The 20,318-nt window shown below is 40.6% G+C and overlaps 2 protein-coding genes across 2 annotated transcripts; both read right to left on the reverse strand.

The window, feature by feature from the left end:
* Positions 1–729: 729 nt before the first annotated feature.
* LOC124137880 (transmembrane emp24 domain-containing protein 6-like) lies at positions 730–9,559 on the reverse strand. The gene is made up of 4 exons (XM_046504359.2): positions 9,297–9,559; positions 6,633–6,750; positions 4,367–4,512; positions 730–1,412 (listed from the first exon to the last, which is right to left on the reverse strand). Exons 1-4 carry the CDS (start codon positions 9,519–9,521, stop codon positions 1,179–1,181), a joined length of 723 nt encoding a protein of 240 aa, XP_046360315.2. The 5' UTR covers positions 9,522–9,559; the 3' UTR covers positions 730–1,178.
* A 2,479-nt stretch (positions 9,560–12,038) lies between these two features.
* LOC124137879 (transmembrane emp24 domain-containing protein 6-like) lies at positions 12,039–20,079 on the reverse strand. Its single transcript, XM_046504357.2, has 4 exons — positions 19,795–20,079; positions 16,837–16,954; positions 14,954–15,099; positions 12,039–13,295 (listed from the first exon to the last, which is right to left on the reverse strand). The coding sequence occupies exons 1-4, from the start codon at positions 20,017–20,019 to the stop codon at positions 13,062–13,064; spliced, it is 723 nt and encodes a 240-aa protein (XP_046360313.2). The 5' UTR covers positions 20,020–20,079; the 3' UTR covers positions 12,039–13,061.
* Positions 20,080–20,318: the final 239 nt, after the last annotated feature.

The following is a 20,318-nucleotide window of genomic DNA, read 5'->3' on the forward strand; positions in this document are numbered from 1 at the left end:
ATAACTTGAGCTAAATAGGATAGTTTACACTAAAATCGAAATTTCGTGAAACTGAATATACGCTAGGAAGCATTTCTAGTTAAGTTTAACATGTAGCAAATGGTTGCAATATACTTTTAATGAAACAGATCAAGCCTATGTTGTCAGTCATGTTATTATGAAGATATAATTGCCATTCAATTTCTCAATAATTATCAATGAACCAACATAGATAGCACATGTCATAATATTCTATTAATATTCACTCACCTATTTAGATGAATTTCAGCGGGTCTTGGTTGATGATAAGCCTTCCATGATGATGGAAAAACTCTTCTTGTCAGAGTTGTTTCAGCCATGTTGACTTGAAAGGTCAATGTCACAAGGGGAGATAACTCGTTTTCATAATATTTACCTACAACTAGTCATTATTGCTGTCATTTACACTGACATCAAGTGGTCAAGTTTGAGCGTCATTTATTCGCAAACTATGGACCCCAAAAATTGGAAACATTGGTTTTTATGTTAAGTAGGCTCTATAGAATGTAAAAATATATACAGATGCAAATCTCAAAAAAAAAATAACGAAAAATTAAAAACGTACACAATACAATGGACTAGTAGATTCATGGAGCTCCTAGATTATAGTTATAACCTGGGGTAGATTCTTGGAGCTCCTAGATTTTAGTTATAACCCGGTGTATATTCTGGGAGCTCCCAGATTATAGTTATAACCCGGGGTAGATTCTGGGAGCTCCCAGATTATACCCCCGGGGGTTGATTCTGGGAAAGGGAGGTAGATTGTGGGAGCTCCAGAATCTACCCGAGTATACTTTGAAAGGGGGATATACTTTCAAACTTTACACCGGTCATTTGTTGTATATATGCTGTATATATGCTTATTACAAACTACGGTTATATTTTTGCAAAACCAGATATGTTTTATAAAATTCATTAGGAGAAAACTTTTTATTAAACAAAACATCTTGCAACAATGTATTCTTCTTGGCAGACGATTCCTTATTTTTTTTACAGGCTGAAGCATAATTATTTTGGCAAGCATTTCCTGGGCAATTAATTTTTTTTCGATAAAACCCCAGCATAAGCATCACTTGTGCAGAGCTACGTTCCAGCGTTTAGGTGGAGGATACTCATACAAAAACTTTAGTACAGTATCAGAAAAATATTCTGAGTCCCTATCACGCCCGGGGTTTGGACGTCGGGGTGACGGTGGGCATCCTAAACATCCTCCTGAGGAAGACCACCTGCCCCACCCCCGCCACCAGGACTACCACACACAGGGCCACAGACCAGTACCCCACGTAGCGCTGGTTCTCGTTGAGGAGGTACCAGTCGCGCATGACGTTGAGGCGAGTGTGCGTCTGATATTTGTCCACGTCCGTCAGAGACAGCTCTACGCCCTCAAGTATCGACTGAAAAAAATTCATAAGTATCAGTTTTTTTCCATCCTCGGCTGGTCGGGGAATTCGTATTTCAAGAGCTTTAATTGTTTTATTCCATTCGGGTTTTCAGGACATAACTGGATGGTCAGAAGATGCAGCTGAAATGAGGATTGGGTGGTCAGATTCTCTGACTTCGTGGCAACATACCCCCGACGATGTGGGACGTTAATATGAATCACCGGAATCCAGAATCTCTTTTTTACATGTCCCCATGTTGTAGCTTGAATGTTGCTAAGTAAGGCATACAACAGAGCAAATATGTGTCTTACACTCGCGTACAATTATCTATGTTATTATTGTCCTAACATAAAAATAAAGTTATAAAACACCACGCATTAAATAAAGAACAATAGACAATTCAGAAATATTTTGGAGAGATTGCAAATGCGTACAGTCACAGGTGATGCCCCTTGCCTGGTGTCAGACTTACAGCGGTGTGATATTACAACTACAGGTGGAAAGGTATAACGAGTGTTTAAGGTTACAACATTCAAGGCCTCACTAGAGCTTTCAAAAAGTTTCATGGTAGACATGTAGAGGACATTTCCAAATTTGACGAATAACTGACAAAAAATTGTGTCCGATGCATTTCTCTATTTTGACTTGTACCATATGTTCCCTTGGTTATTTTCTTTCAGGTGAACAGTTGACTTGCCTTTGCATTTGTTTGTGACATGTGCCACCGATGGGGAAGGATAAACACCGCTTTTCGCGTACACCTGGTGTCATCGTTATTTGATAGTGATTCTAAACACATGATCATGATATAGTCGGAATCCTACAATCGACTCTGCTTTTAGCTGAGATTTCTTATGAATATGGACAGGGGTTTGTCGCTTTTATTTACCTCCCCGCGATATGGATTTCACTGTCAACAAAGTCTAAACCGTTCGGGAGAATCATAGGAGGGGTTATTTACTGATGACCTTTACTTTGCATACAGGTTCTTAAAAAGTGAAGGCTTAAAACAAATGAACAAACTGTTAATATTATTAAATAAATTTAGTTAAGGCTAACAAAAATTATATAGATGAATACATTTGTATATATGTGTTTTCCACCCAATTTTTATTTCTTTTTTTGTTTCAAAGACAAAGATTATTTTACATTTATACAAAATAGATACAAACTATAGATTCAAAATAACTGCTTGTGATACCAGCTTTCCTTTGATATCTAACATGACATGGTTAAACAACATAAAAAGTGAAACATTAAATTTTCGGGCTTTATTGTATTTTATATTAATTTACCCCCTAAAGATCATACCCAAACTGAAAACCTCTACTTAGATTTTCCTTGATTTTTACTGTTTTAAGGGGCTTCTGTGCATGAAACAGGAGAAATTATTTCTGTTACAATTTGTGGTGGGTTTGGTAGGATTTGACACTGTATTGACCGGAATATTAGGGAGTAAAATGGTAGCTCTGACAAATAATTTATATAAACGTTTTCTGAATGCACACCAATCTCTCCTCAAACAAATTGTGTATTTCCTAAAAAAGAAACGATGGGAAGAGTATGTTATTTTAACAACAGAAATTATCGACAGTGTAGCGCGATACCGATGTTAACTATTGATATTTTAACTTGTCACTGCTTTATCATCGCGGACAAATGCAAGACATTTAAAGTTATATTTCTCGATATTGTGTTTATTGCCTAAGTATCTGGAAACGTCGGAAATGTAAACTGACAGAAACGCTGCTGGATCATTGCAGAAGCATTTCAGAAACATTGCAGCAACAATGCTTAAACCTTTCAGCAACGCTGCAGAAACATTTCAGAAGCATTGCAACAGCACAACAGATACACTGCAGAAACATTTCAGAAATAATGCAGCAACACTGCAAAAATATTGAAGTAACACTCCAGAAATATTTCAGAAACATTGCAGCAACACTGCAAAAATATTTCAGAAACATTGCAGCAACACTGCAAAAATATTTCAGAAACATTGCAGCAACACTCCAGAAACATTTCAGAAATATTGCAGCAACACTGCAGAAATATTTCAGAAACATTGCAGCAAAACTGCAGTAACATTTCAGAAATATTTCAGCAACACTGCAGAAATATTTCAGAAACATTGCAGCAACACTGCAAAAATATTACAGAAACATTGCAGCAACACTGCAAAAACATTTCAGAAACATTGCAGCAACACTCCAGAAACATTTCAGAAACATTGCAGCAACACTGCAGAAACATTTCAGAAATATTGCAGCAACACTGCAGAAATATTTCAGAAACATTGTAGCAACACTGCAGAAACATTGTAGAAATATTGCAGCAACACTGCAGAAATATTTCAGAAACATTGCAGCAATATTTCAGAAACATTGTAGAAATATTGCAGCAACACTGCAGAAATATTTCGGAAACATTGCAGCAACACTGCAAAAACATTTCAGCAACATTGCAGCAACACTCCAGAAACATTTCAGAAACATTGCAGCAACACTGCAGAAACATTTCAGAAATATTGCAGCAACACTGCAGAAACATATCAGATATATTGCAGCAACACTGTAGAAATATTTCAGAAATATTGCAGCAACACTGCAGAAACATTTCAGAAATATTTCAGCAACACTGCAGAAATATTTCAGAAACATTGCAGCAACACTGCAAATATATTACAGAAACATTGCCGCAACACTGCAAAAACATTTCAGAAACATTGCAGCAACACTCCAGAATCATTTCAGAAACATTGCAGCAACACTGCAGAAACATTTCAGAAATATTGCAGCAACACTGCAGAAACATTTCAGAAACATTGCAGCAACAATGAAGAAACATTGCAACAACAGTGCAGAAATATTGCAGCAACATCACTGTGGAAGTACGCCAAGATTGTGTTGCAATGTATCCTACATTCGTAAACACCTCGATCCAGATTAACCATGTACTGTACTCACAGATAGATTGACAGTGAGACCTCGGATCTCATCTACATCCTTCAAGTACTGGCTCCATCTGTCAATGAGGAAGGTCATCAGGAAGAAGTACACCAACTTAGAACCATACCTGCTCTGTGTGTTGTCAAAACAGAACTCCATATAGCCTTCAAAACGAAAGAAAAACGTCCATGAACATGCTTTGAAACACACCAATGGCGAGATTTGAATTATACCCTCGGATTTAAATTTTGAGGTTAATTAAAAGGAGACGGATACTAGTCTGGACCGATACCCTGAAAACAAGAAGTGCATGAGTGAAGGTTTTTGGACACATGTACGCGAGTTTCACGATTCGAACTCATAACATTTAAAACGATAGATTGCCCACTTTCCTGACTCTGTTTAAGTCTCTTTGTTACTATAACTGGGCCCCGTTCCACAAAGCGATCTTAGCACTACGACTATCGTAAGTGTAAAAGTGTGGGATTTATGATCATCTTACGTTAAAATCGCTTTGTGGGACGGGGCCTAGTTGTGTAAGGTGCTGTCGTTGGCTTTGTAGAGTTGTGCACCTTATTCTAGCCGTCAACCGCTATGTGGTCCGACAGTCAAGGTGAGGTGAGGTGAAATGGGGTTTAACGTCGCGTCCAAGATTATTGCACTTATAAAGCGACGTGCATGTACGTGTGTGTGTTTGTGTGGCTGCTTGTACTAGTCCGGACTGATGCCGATTTATAGTGCTAGCTCACTGAGATACCATGCCGCAGTTTAACATGAATACCCCACTCAGACACAGTATACTGACTCCGAGCCGACCAGTCCTTGTTTTATCCCCTTAATGCCGAGCGCCAGACAGGGTAACAACAAGTACAATCTTTTAACGTTTTTTGGTATGACGCGGTCGGGGATCGAACCCTGGACCTTCCGCTCTCCGGGCGGACGCTCTACCACTAGACCACGGAGGCGGTCCGACAGTCAAGACATGACCCTACCGCGTCTCCCGATTACCGTTCGCGCCAGTATACTAGCATCCCATGTCCGCCCCAATTTAGCTTCTTGGTCTGTCACGACCATACCTGGGCTCGTTTTATCTTCATGAAAGTGGTAAAAGTAACGATATATACTACTCAAAAGAAGTTAAGGATCACCTGATTCTTCCATATTACAATAGTTAATCTCTCACGCCATGGCAGATTAACATTACCAATATGAAAGAATCGGGTGATCCTTAACTTCTTTTGAGTAGTATATGCCACAAAGGGTTTCCCTCCGACATTGAGCTGATATTATACATGTATGATCATGTACATTGTGCAAAATGGCGTTAACCCATTTACTTTGTCACAGTTTATAATAAAATGTAATAAATGGCCGAATTAACAATAAACATTGTCAAAACCGCCATTATATACAGTATATACATTATAACTACGTTCATAACGAAAACGCTTATAACGAACTGACCGATATAACGAACCTATTTTTCAGTCCCTACCATTTGTTGTTTATATGCTGCTTATAACTAACTACGGTTATTACGAACTAAAATTAGTGGTCCCTTTGGGTTCGTTATAACCGTAGTTTCCTTTAGCTGAAGAATTGAAAAGGTGAACTATTCCCTATTTTGATTTGTAGCACATGTTCCCGTAAATTCTCAGGTGAATAATTGAATTGCCTTTGCATGTGTTTATGACGGTGCCAACGGTGGGGCAGGATACGCTCACCTTTACGCGAACACCTGGTATCATCACTGTTTCATAAACACATGCTCATGTCATAGTGGGAATCGTACAATCGCTTATGCTTTTGGCAGAGATTTCTTATGAATACGGAAAGGGTTTTGTCACTTTTATTTTATTTACACCCCACCAACTTAGTATGTAGCAAAGACTCCGAGTTCACCCACCCCACCCCGACATATACATCCACACACGCCCCTCCCACCGTCACCACCTTCTCTCAGCTACAGGGGGCACGGGTGGCCCATTCATCTAAGGCGCCGCGATTCGCTGTGCAGAGTTGCGTCCCTTGGGCACGCCAGAAACCTATGATTGTGGGTTCGAATCCCGGTAAGCCCCGATTATGTTTCTAGGTTTGTCAGCACCAAACCCGTGTTCGTGGGTTTCACCGAAGTGGTAAACGTCTGAGACTTGCATCACTTCGGGCTTTCCTCCCACATTAAGCTGACACGCCGTGATGTAACGGGAATACTGTTAAAAGCGGCGTTAAATCCAACTCACTCACTCACTCACTCTCAGCTACACACAGACCCCGCCTACAGCACCTCGTTCCTTCATCTCTGTCTGCACCATGGCTCCAGGCTTGTCGTACTGCGTGTCGACGACTTCGCCGTATATGCCCAAGAGGAAGAAATCGATGTTCCTGTCGCCGCCTCTCACAACCTGATTCATGAAGGAATAAATTCATTGCAAGTGATTCCCGTCAGGGGCGTAGTTGACTACAGACACAATAACCACTGCATACACTTTTCATTTTCACATACATTTTCGAAAAAATAATGATATATTTTTTTTAAATGACTTTTTGTGTCTGGATATCAGTGTACCGGGGAGAATGATCGCTCCTGTGTAAGCACAGAGACATTCCTGTGAGCATTGAGAGAGTCATCGAAGAGTTTACTGGTTTGAAGGAGAGCATCTTCCCGCGGTAAAGGGGTTAACTGACTAAATAAGAAAGTCCGAGTCAGTTAACACCTTTGCCGCGGTAAGCATACACTTTTCATTTTCACATACATTTTCGAAAAAATAAATATGATATATTTTTTTTAAATGAGTTTTTGTGTCTGGATATCAGTGTACCAGGGAGAATGATCACTCCTGTGTAAGCACAGAGACATTCCTGTGAGCACTGAGAGAGTCATCGAAGAGTTTACTGGTTTGAAAGAGAGCATCTTCCCGCGGTAAAGGGTTAACTGACTTTACAAGAAAGTCCGAGTCAGTTAACACCTTTGCCGCTGGAAGATGGAAAAAGAGGTGCCTTGACATCATTTGAGATGAAAATAAAATTATCTTGATCTGAGTCTTGAAAGATTTGACTATTAGACACCAAACTTACCTGTACTAATACATAAAAGTTATTCCTAATGTTAGGATTTCTGTTTCTGAACATCTGAATTATCACGACGAAACAAATGCAGAAAACAGCTCTTATGGTGGTGCAATGATGGAACATTATTAACGGAAATGCTGACTTATTGCCAACTACAAGAAACACACAATGAAAATGAAAAATAAAAAGGAGCAAATTGCATATCCTGCAGTCTATAAAATTAAAGGTTTCTGGGTTTTCCAAACCCACCTTGACACTCTCGGTTCAGTCCGCTTTGCGGTCTCACATTTAAAGCATTCAATTTGGAGTCTACACTTAGTCTATATTTAGTCTTAGATAAACTCTGGCTCCGTGGTATTTGAATGACAACTCAGGCCATGCCCACTAACGGATTACTGTTTACTGATTGGCTGATACTAGAATGGCGGGGATGTGTTGCATGAATGCACTGAACATGTAACTGATTTCGTCATTGCAGTCTGACACACACACAAACACACACAAACAGATGCACACACACAAATAGACGCACACACAAACAGACGCACACACAAACAGACACACACACATAGACACACATACAGAAACAACAACACACACACACAAACACACACATACAAATACACACACACAAACAAACAGACACACACACAAAAATAGACAGACACACAAACAGACACACACACATACACAAACAACAACACACACACAAACACACACATACAAATACACACACACAAACAAACAGACCACACACACACAGACACACACACAAATAGACACACACAAACAAATAGACACACACACACAAACAGAAATACACACACACACACACACACACAAACAAATAGACACACACACACACACACACACACAAAACATCCCCAGGATGACTATTATGCAAATAATAATTTCAGCATCCCTTTAATATCGTACCTAGAACGTATTCAAACTATTACATACTTTTATAAATAATTACTATAAATAACCAACAGTATTTTGTTGATGAACATTGTATTTAATAAGAAATGTGAGATATAATTAAGAGAACCAGGTGGAACTGCCTTGCGCTTATTTTGTTATCAGGTACCTTGCCATGATGTATATAATAGAGTGTTTCCTGCTTTACCATACCGAGCCGTCAGACTCCGAGCGTGTCAGTGAGTGAGTGAATGAGTGAGTTGGGTTTAAGGCCGCTTTTAACAGTATTCCAGTTACATCACGGCGTGTCAGCTTAATGTGGAAGGAAAGCCCGAAGTGATACAGGTCTCAGACGTTTACCACTTCGGTGACAAACCTAGAAACATAATCGGGGCGAACCGGGATTACAATCATAGGTTTCTGGCGTGCCCAACTCTGCACAGCGAATCGCCCGAGCGTGTGAACAATTCCTTCAACAGCACATGGATGTCCTCCCTATCTGTCCACACTCACAACGGCGAGGTGCATGCAGTACATAGAAACACCGTTATTCCTTGAGTGGACTCTCTTGTAATATAATAATTTGTAAATATTCTCTAAACTTACCTTAAACAATCAAGCTAACATTCAACAACAAAACAAAAACATTTTAAGCATTTTTTTTCTAAAACAGCTTTAAAATGGAGGATGTGTCTAGAGTTGTTTATGCATTCGGAATACCCCAGGGTAGTGTAAATTAATATATACTGGGATGGGATTTTTGTTTTTCGTTTTTTAAAATCATATTGGAAAAGACCTAGGGTGGAAACTGGACTCTTACAGTCAGTTAACACCCTTGCCTCGGGAAGATGGTTACACCTAGTTCTTACGCTTCCCTATGTCTTCATTTGTTAAGGGTTCAAAGAATAGAAATATACCATGGAGGAATGTCCTCAGAAACACGTCCACCATTACGTACACTATACGACACATAGAGTCTGCTCCCTTCCGCGGCGAACTGGTAGAAACACTCCTCCTTCCCCGCCGCTACTTCCACTTTGAACTCATGCTGAACTCCGGGGACGCCGTCAAAGTCGAATTCCTCATCCACATTTTCACCAAGTACAGTTTCTGTAGAAACCGGGAATATTTTGTTCGTCAAAAGAAGAATTGATAAAACGCGGTACTTACACCCTGCCGCCATTTTGATCCAAAGATAAGGGCATGTTCCTGGCCGAACAACTTAACGGGTGACTGATAACGACTTTAATGGCGGCTCAAAACAGATTCACTGCAGCGGTAGAAGTAATCAATATAGTCACGTAAACTGTCGTAGGCGCTACCTCATTGCGTTACTGAGTTGCGTCCCTTTGGCGTTCGAGAATCCTATAATCGTGAGTTTGAATCCCGGATTCGTCCTGATTATTATTTTGGGTTTGTCACAATTTCATTAAACTCAGATCTCAGTTCTTGCGACCGCTAAACAAAGATCTGAGGACACCCCGTTACAGGTCACGTCAGATCGACCTTTCATCCGACCAACCAGACTGGAAAGTGACAATCGGAATGTCTTTTTCTAATCGTGCAACTTCGAAATGGTTAACACGAGGAATTCCGAATGACGATTACGGGCTGTACGACTGATTCCGTCAAAAGCATCGTCTATCTCTCGCTTCAGTGGGATAAACATTTGAAAGGGAAGAGACTGCCCATAGCCCGTGGGAAATACAGCCGTACAATCTCGGCCATCTATTAGACATTGATGATGTTCTATTTCTTCAGTTTGCAAACTTTTAGTCGAGAACTTTGTCAAGATACTTTTCAAAGCCGCGCCGAAAAGCTCGAGAAAGCTTCTTTCTGATTGGCTAATGTCAACTTCCTGTTAGTTTTATCATTGGTCGGTCAAAGTTGTCGAAAAGTCGACCTGATGTGTTTGTATTGGGATCTCCTCAGGTCTGTGTGTAGCGGTAGCGAGAACTAAGATCTGATTTTAATTCGATTGAGTTTGTCAGCAATAGACCAATATCCACAGGTAATGCCAAAATAGGAAACGTATCTGACCTGCTTCAAGTCGACCCACATTAACCTGACACACCGAGATATATAAAACACTGATTAAAGCGGCCTTAAACCCAACTTGTTCACTCACTCACACTATATAGACCTCTATACGTAAGACATATCGATAACATTGCAATTACTTCAGAATGAAAGTAAACATAAGCTGCAAAGTGTGGCCTAGCTAAATGCGCATCTGTTGGAATGTGTCAGTCAACCAACCGTAAGCTTGGCAAGCATCCTATCTACTACTTAATAGAAGATAAGGATCACCCTAATAGTATTCTTTTATATTATTATATTTAATCTGTCATGGCCGCATTCTTCATATCCCCTAGAGTTAATCTGTCATGTGAGTGAGCGAGTGGGTTGGGTTTAACGCTGCTTTTAACAGTATTCCAGTTACATCACGGCGTGTCAGCTTAATGTGGGAGGGAAGCCCGAAGTGATGCAGGTCTCAGACGTCTCTGTCTCTGTGCACGGGAAACATGCACGTTGAGACGCCCAACGCTAACACCGTATCCGTGCGTGCGTGATTCCCGTGCACCCTTTCGAGTTGAGTTGATTGGTTCAACTGTGTTTCAATGAAAGGTCGTTCCATCCGTGACGAACTGGTCTGGTTGTTGATGAAATATAGTGATAGCTAAATAGACAGATTTTTTATTCATGCATCGATTGTCTTTAAATGTAATATCCAGTTATGTATGACTGTTTAATAATCTCATACCAACTTTGACTGGAGTAGGTCCGATAGTTTTTCAGATATTGTTGTAAACGTCGGTACCTTAAATTACCTTCCAGACTATAGTTAATATGCCATGTCATACTACTGTAGTTAATCTGTCATGTCATACTACAATAGTTAATCTGCCATGTCATACTACAATAGTTAATCTGTCATGTCATACTACTATAGTTAATATGTCATGTCGTACTACAATAGTTAATCTGTGATGTCATACTACAATAGTTAATCTGTCAAGTCATACTACAATAGTTAATATATCATGTCATACTACAATAGTTATTCTGTCAAGTCATACTACAATAGTTAATCCGTCATGTCATACTACTATAGTTAATATATCATGCCATACTACTATAGTTAATCTGTCATGCCATACTACTAAAGTTAATCTGTCATGTCATACTACTATAGTTAATCTGTCATGTCATACTACTATAGTTAATCTGTGATGTCATACTACAATAGTTAATCTGTCAAGTCATACTACAATAGTTAATATATCATGTCATACTACAATAGTTATTCTGTCAAGTCATACTACAATAGTTAATCTGTCATGTCATACTACTATAGTTAATATATCATGCCATACTACTATAGTTAATCTGTCATGCCATACTACTATAATTAATGTCTTGTCATTCTACTATGGTTGATCTGTTATGTCATACTACTATGGTTAATATGTCATGTCATGACAGATTAACTTAAGCAATATGAAAGAATTAGGTAGGTCTTAACTTCTTTTGATCAGTATACGACAAGAACCTGTCTACTTATAGATTTTTGTATAATGATGATGGGAAACAAATTCATAGTCACCAGTAATCGAACCAAAACGTTTGTAAAATTTATGAATAGACTTACCTGGCCTCATCAGGTTCTTTGTCATATAAATAGTGAATAACAACAACGTTTGTATTCATCATGTTTATTTATTTACGATTATCAATATGAAGAAGACACAACACATTATTCGGGAAATCACAATCAGTGTGCATATATTCTAGATACATTTTCCAGTCTATAGGTGTATATATTGTGTTCATACCCTCGACCCGTCAGCTGTCAGAAGAGACTAACGGGATCGGGTAGTCAGGTTGTCTGACTTGGTTGAAGCATGTCATCGTATCCCAACTGCGTAAATCGCTGCTTCATGAAGTCAATAACTGGATTGTCTGGTCCACACTCCATTATGTACAGACCGAATATGGATGGAATAATACTGAGTGCGGCGTTAAACAACAAACAAAATCGCATTGAGCTAAAACTAGCTGTCCAATCAAACTACACTCATGGGCGAGATAAATTCTGAGCTAAGTTTGAAAACTATTGAGGTGGTAACGTCACTTTCGAAACGAAGCAATGATGGCGAATGGGTCCAAAGTATTTATCATAATCAAAATGGAGATATAGTACCCTGGATAAACGAGGATGGTACATTACACGCCCCGTCCTTTAACATAAACATCCACAACTAATGACTATATACTGGGATCTCAAGATGGGTAATCAGGGCCCCTAAGTCTGCACAAAAACTTTGCAGATTTGAACACACGTAACATAAAGAGTGAGTGAGTGTGATTTTATGCCGCTTTTAGCAATATTCCAGCAATATCACGGCGGGGGACACCAGAAATTGGCTTCACACATTGTACCAATGTGGGGAATCGACCCCGGGTCTTCGGCGTGACGAGCGAACGCTTTAACCACTCGGCTACCTTACTGCCCCAGTAACATAAAGAAAGCATGCCTAAATCTTTGTACAATGTAACAAAATAACGTTATTCAACGGATTCCAAATGATTTCAAACATTATGACGACTGTACATATATTATAACAATAGCTATCACTTATACAGAGCTACGTTCCAGCGTGGAGGTGGAGGGTACTCATTCAACTTTAGTACAATATCAGAGGAACATTCTGAGTCCATATCACGCCCGGGGTTTGGACGTGGGGGTGACGGTGGGCATCCTAAACATCCTCCTGAGGAAGACCACCTGCCCCACCCCCGCCACCAGGACTACCACACACAGGGCCACAGACCAGTACCCCACGTAGCGCTGGTTCTCGTTGAGGAGGTACCAGTCCCGCATGACGTTGAGGCGACTGTGCATCTGATATTGGTCCACGTCCGTCAGAGACAGCTCCACGCCATATAGTATCGACTGAAAACAAACATGAGTGTAACCATCCTCGGTTGGGAAGGGAATAGTTATAGTCTTGGGAGAAAAACCTTAATTTATTTATTTTTATTTTTTTGGACTGTTTCTTAAAATGTCCGTTCATATGTGTTGCTTACACCAATGAACAAGCACCGCAAGCGACATCAGACAGTTAGGTAGCCAACTGGTTAGTGGTGACTTTCCTCGTCAAGAAAACTGGACCGTGTTCGATTCCCGATTAAGAGAGGTGTCTAAGACCACCCTTAAGAAACCAGAATATAAGTACATAATAATTAGGAGATGCACATACTGTGTTTTCAATGTAGAGCTAGGTTACCTGTAGATTTAACCGCGCTAAATTGAATTTTGGAACCGAACGCACAGCGTGCGCTTTCAAATGATAAATTTAGCGCGGTTAAATCTACAGGTTATCTAGCTCTACATTGAAAACACGATATGTGCATCTCCATTCTACCATGACTAAATAAAACGTGAACTCTTTTGTGTTAGCAAATATACTGAGTGAAGCGGCATGGGTTGAGTCCAGTGTTTTGAGTGGGTTATCGATCTGACTTACGGAATCACCGAACAAAATATGGTGCTGTATATACTAAAGCAGTTTGTGTACACCGTGACACTTCACTCGAAATTATGACAGGCATTGATAGCATATAAGCACGAAAACTTCGTAAGCTAACATGAGGTGGGCATCCCTAAAGAAAACAAAGCAAGCTTTGCAAGGCTTTCACTCTACATCGCACGTGCGATATGATATGACGTCACAGTCTTATATAGAAAAGCGCCAAAATTCCAAGCTCTCTGTTGTCTCCAAAACGTAAATACATTTCCTTTGTAGATTTCTATCATGTTTTCTGCACGATATGTATTGCCACACATCCTTTGAATATTGTAGGAACCGCATCGGTGCATTTTGTAACCTGTAATTGTAGATATAATTATTTAAATATGCCTACCGACAATGACTGAAAATAGTACTATTCTATGAATATTAGCTCCCGCGGTGATGCCGCCGTCAAACCAGCTGTTTCAATCAGAGGGGATTTATTGTGATTTAATAGCCTCTGATTGACCAATCAGAATCGAGTAAATTCCAAATTCATGGTAGAATAATGGTTGACATGATATTGCATTTATACATTTATATCACTTGATAATTTAAAACACTTGAAATGCTGCTATTAACGTAAGAATAAATTGGTTGTGTGTTACATTTGGCCAGCTCTGACGACTGCGAAATGGTCATATTTTAGTAAGTCTATTGTTAACCATTTGGTTAACGGAGTTTTTGTGTGTTTTTTTTCCTTGTTTTTTTCCCTGGTTAATCGGGATGGTTGTAGCCCCGAGAGTAAATTTTAACAGCTGATAAACGATGAACGGATGAGTGGCAACGGTAACCTTAGCTGTACACAGGTGGCCTAGTCGTCTAAGGCTTCGAATGTCGCTGTTGCGTCCCTTTGGCGTACCGGAAACTTATGATCGTGGGTTCAATATTATGTTTCTCGGTTTGTCAACACCACACCCCCGCTGTGGGTCTCACCGATGTGGTAAACATCTAAAGGCCTGCATGGGTTCAGGCTTTCCTCCCAAATCAAGCTGTTACTGTTCAAAGTGGCGTTAAACCAGCCTCGCCGACTACTCACTGAGAGGTTGACCGCCAGGTCTTGAATGTCGACCACGTCCTTCATGTACTGGATCCACTTCTCCATGACGATCGTGACCAGGTAGAAGTAGACAAGCCTGGAGCCAAACCTGCTCTGTGTGTTGTCGAAACATACCTGGTAGTAGCCTAGAACCAATCACAAAAAACAATGAGCACCCTATGTTTGTTTGTTGTTTAACGCCGCTCTCAACAATATTACAGCTATACGATGACCGTCCGTAAATAATCGACTCTGGACCAGACAATCCAGTGATTGATATCATGAGCATCGATCCACTCAATTCGGATACGATGACATGCATCAAGCATAGAGAGCCTGACCGCCGGGACCCGTTAGTCGCCTCTTACGACAAGCATGGGTTGCTGAAGACCTATTCGCCTCTTACGACAAGCATGGGTTGCTGAAGACCTATTCGCCTCTTACGGCAAGCATGGGTTGCTGAAGACCTATTCGCCTCTTACGGCAAGCATGGGTTGCTGAAGACCTATTCGCCTCTTACGGCAAGCATGGGTTGCTGAAGACCTATTCGCCTCTTACGGCAAGCATGGGTTGCTGAAGACCTATTCGCCTCTTACGGCAAGCATGGGTTGCTGAAGACCTATTCGCCTCTTACGACATGAAACACTTTCAAATAGTGATGATACCAGGTGTTCGCGAAAAGGGTGGGCTTATCCTGTACTAGAGGTGGCACCCGTCACAAACACGTGCAAAGGCAAGGCAATTGTTCACCTAAAAAACACAAGAACACGCGGAACAAGTCAAAATAGAGAATTGCATCGAACATCATTTTTGATACTGATGCGTCAAATTTGAATCGACAATGTCCTACTGTGTCTTTCATTAAACTTTTACTAAGGCCTTGAACTCGTATATGATGGAGAGCATTGGACTTGTAAAAATAAATAAATGCTTTCAAACCATATGGCAATGTATGATATTTAGGCGGTTTACACTAGCACTGAATTTATACGAAGTTCCTTCAGTGGGTGAATTAACGTCTTGAACCTCAAACATTATTACCCTCGTGTGATTCCGTATCGTAAATATCAATGATCAAGGATATAAAATATCAATTATAATCGCTAAAAGATTGCATGATACAATTTATATTCCTTAAAAATAATATTTACGATACAGAAACACACTCGGCCTGTAAATCAACTGAGACATTCAGTTTGTGGTCCCCTGAAGCCTCCGGGTTAGAATAGGTCTTCTGCAACCCATGCTTGTCTAATCTTGTCGTAAGAGGCGACTAACGAGATTAGGTCAGGCTCGCTGACTTGGTTGATGCATGTCATCGTATCCTAATTGCGTGGATTGATGCTCATGGTGTGGATCGATTGTCTGGTCCAGACTCGATTATTTACAGGCCGCTGGAATATTGCTGAGTGCGGCGTTAAACAACAAACAAACAAACAAACAAACATTGTGTTTGTGTAATGAGGATGGCCAATATACGGACCACCTTCTTGGTCTAATGGATAGAGGTCTGCCTGAAGAGCGGAAGGTCCGGGGTTCGATCCCTGGCCTCGTCATACCAAAAGACGATAAAAGATGGTACTTGTTGTTACCCTGCCTGGCGCTCGGCATTAAGGAGCTAAAACAAGGACTGGACTCATGTAACTGCTGCATTGTATATCACTAGGCTGGCACTATAAAACCGGCATTAACACAAATACAAGGGCAATAATCTTGAACGCGACCTAGATCAATATACATCACACAAAATTGAGGTTAAGTTCGAACAGAGCTTGGACTGCCATCTGACCCGAGCCAAGCCCCTTTTCAAATGCAACATAACGCCGGCCTTCACGTGTGTATTTTCCACATAACCTGTCGGCGATATGAAGCGCCCACAGTACCTTGTTCCTTGACATCTGTTTCCACCATGGCGTCTGGCTTGTCGTAGTGGGACTCTACAACGACTTGGTTCTGGTCAAGGAGGAAGAAGTTGATGTTCCTGTCGCCGCCTCTCAACACCTGGATGAAGCAGAGTTTAAACTTATTACTAGTTTGTTATAATCTTGTCCGGTAGGGGTTCCAAATTAGAATAGATCCCCAACAACCTTTGTTTGTAAGAGACGACTAAATGGTTCCGGTGTTTAGGCTCGGTGTCTTGGCTCCACGTGAGTCATCATACACCGACTACGTAGCAGTTGCTCATAATATCAATCACTGGTTTGTCTTGTGTAGACTCGATTATTTACAGGCCGAAAATGTTTTGAGAGAGACGTTAAACAACAAACAAATAATTATTTTCTTGATATGTATATTTTCTTGATATGTATATTTTCTTGATATGTATATTTTCTTTATATGTATAGGCGATCAGCAGTGTATCCTTTACTTGGTGTTCAGTTCACGTTGTGTTATAAAATTTATTTAATAGATAAAAAACAAAATAGAAAAGTCATGCAAAGGAAATGAGACATAAAAGAAAGAAATCCATTATATACATTTCCACCCACAACTATACAAAGCAAACATGGTTTCAATATACTTCACATGAAATTACTATCAGATAACCTTTAAAGAAAGATTTGATACAAAGAAAGTATTTATATATAATCCAATCACATGAAGCGAGAGCTTATCATTAAATATGAAGATGAACGATATGCTGAAACTGTATATATCATATTTTCAATATTCACGAAATCCTTGCCTTGGTGCCATTCGCACACTGACTGAAATAAAGATCCATACACTATCTGTACAAATAGTTAAAACGTTTATTCCAAACTGATTAAAAGTTTTAATTTGCGCATCAATGTACCTTTTCTTTACATCGTTATAAATGCGGTTATATCAGTATCACTAACATTAATATTTTCATTATTCTCAATCTACCAGAATCCAAGCAGATCGAGATGGTTAATATGAAAAGAGCAAGGGCTAGTTCCCAACAACCACCTGTCACGGCCACCCCTTACTTATATAAACTGACAGATGTTTAACAGCAGAGCGATGCTTTAAATTTAAAATAAGGCTTTCAATACTATGTACAAACTCTCCAAATTAACACAACGTGAAAGTTTCTTCATTCTTGATTACATCATACACCCCTTCATTCCCTTGTATTCCATGGGATAACACCGCAGCTGTGAATTGGGTCGTGTTATCTTATCTATACAAGTGGAGCATGGGAATGGCGCGGCGTCTACCCTGGAATCATGACAAAGAATCCAGAATACACAGCATGTATAATGAGTTATAACAGTTATGTCAACTCTTCATACACATAACGAAAAAAAACCGTAAAATACAGATAACATTGAGTTATGTCCCCATGAAGAATTGAATTTATGCATTACGTAATATTTTAACACAGGTTTGTGTATATATTCGGGTATGGACAAACCAAACCAGCGATTGATATTATGAGCAGCGATACACGCCGCCGGGTCTACATGATACGCTATCAAGTCACTGAGCATGACGGGCGGTCGGGTAACCTCGTGGTTAAAGCGTTCGCTCGTCACGCCGAAGACCCGGGTTCGATTCCCGACATGGTACAATGTGTGACCCGGGTTCCATTCCCGACATGGGTACAATGTGTGAAGCCCATTTCTGGTGTCCCCCGCCGTGATATTGCTGGACTATTGCTAAAAGCGGCGTAAAACCACATTCACTCACTCACTCACTGAGCCTGACCACCTTAGTGGCCTCTGACGACCAGCATATGTTGCTAGGGAGCATCTCTAACCCGGAATCCCCCATTGGGCAAAGGCATTCAAAGTCCATGTATAGCAACCAGGTCAGACCAACTAGTGGTCAATAGCGTGAGCAAGTCACCAGACAAGTACTTCATTTTAACAGCCACTGTGACCAACATATCCTCATTTGGCTGGCTGTTGCAACAGGTATGAGATACGAGAGGGGGGGGGGGGGGGGGGGGGGGGGGGATACTTGTATTCATTTGGGCTGAAGGTGGCCCGTAGACTTGCCAAAGAATTTGATTATTTTCAAATAAACTTCAAATCAAAATTCACATTTCAAATCTAACTTTTGCTCAGCCATTATTTATTTCTTCATACTCGTTTTGGTGACATGTCTGATTGTTTTAATTACCGATTTGTGATGTACACTATCGTAACATGCACGATAACACGCAATCCACCGATCCCATCTTCCCTAAAGAAGAGCGTTAACTGACTATAAAAGTAAAAAGAACTGGACTTTTAAAGTCAGTTAACGCCCTTGCCTCGGGAAGATGACCTGGCCTTACCACCCAACCCTCTATGAAGTGATCCCTTACGAAAAGCATGGAGTACTTGGGAAATATCTAAACCGGGAGTCTCATTGGTAAAGTATATATGACCAACCCTGTATGTAGTGATCGCGTGCGACAATCATGGAGTACTCAGGATATATCTACACCGGGGGTGAGGTGAAATGGTGTTTAACGTCGCGTCCAAGATTATTGCACTTACATAGCGACGTGCATGTACGTGTGTGTGTGTGTTTGTGTGGCTGTTTGTACAAGTCCGGACTAATGCCGATTTATAGTGCTAGCTCAATGAGATACCATGCCGCAGTTAAACATGAATATCCCACTCAGACACAGTATACTGACTCCGAGCCGACCAGTCCTTGTTTTAGCCCCTTAATGCCGAGCGCCAGACAGGGTAACAACAAGTACCATCTTTTAACGTCTTTTGGTATGACGCGGCCGCGGATCGAACCCCGGACCTTCCGCTGTCCGGGCGGACGCTATCTACACCGGAAGTACCCTTGGTAAAATGTATAAGATCCAATTATTTTTACCTTTGTGTACATACATTTACCAAAGTTTAATGAATACCATAAATACCCCGTACATCATAAGACACATAGAGTCTGCTCCCTTGCGTGGCGAACTGGTAGAAACACTCCTCCTTCCCCGCCGCTACCTCCACTTTGAACTCATGCTGAACTCCGGGGAGGCCGTCAAAGTCGAATTCCTCATCCACATTTTCACCAAGTACAGTTTCTGTAGAAACCGGGAATAGTCTGTTTGTTATAAGCAGTGTGGTCAATACGTGGTAGTAATACCGAGTCGCCATTTTGGTTCATAGATAAGCGTCTTTCGGTGCCGACCATTGACGTTCAGGTGCAACAGGTGTTTGAGTACCTGGAGATAAGATACCATTTAGGGTAAACATGACGACCTTTGTTCTAACTTAAGTGTGAGAATGCTGTTACAGCTGCAGTCGATAGTTAAGCTATATGATGGCAGACAGTGAATTTTGTTAGGTGGGTGTTTAACGCCCACTATGCAATATTCCAGCTCTATGATGGCGGTCTGGACTAGATAATCCAGTGGTTGACATCATGAGCATCGATCGACGCAAATGGGTTACGA

Source organism: Haliotis rufescens, unplaced genomic scaffold (assembly GCF_023055435.1).
Source record: "Haliotis rufescens isolate VD_foot unplaced genomic scaffold, xgHalRufe1.0.p SCAF_57, whole genome shotgun sequence".
Lineage (NCBI taxonomy): Eukaryota > Metazoa > Mollusca > Gastropoda > Lepetellida > Haliotidae > Haliotis > Haliotis rufescens.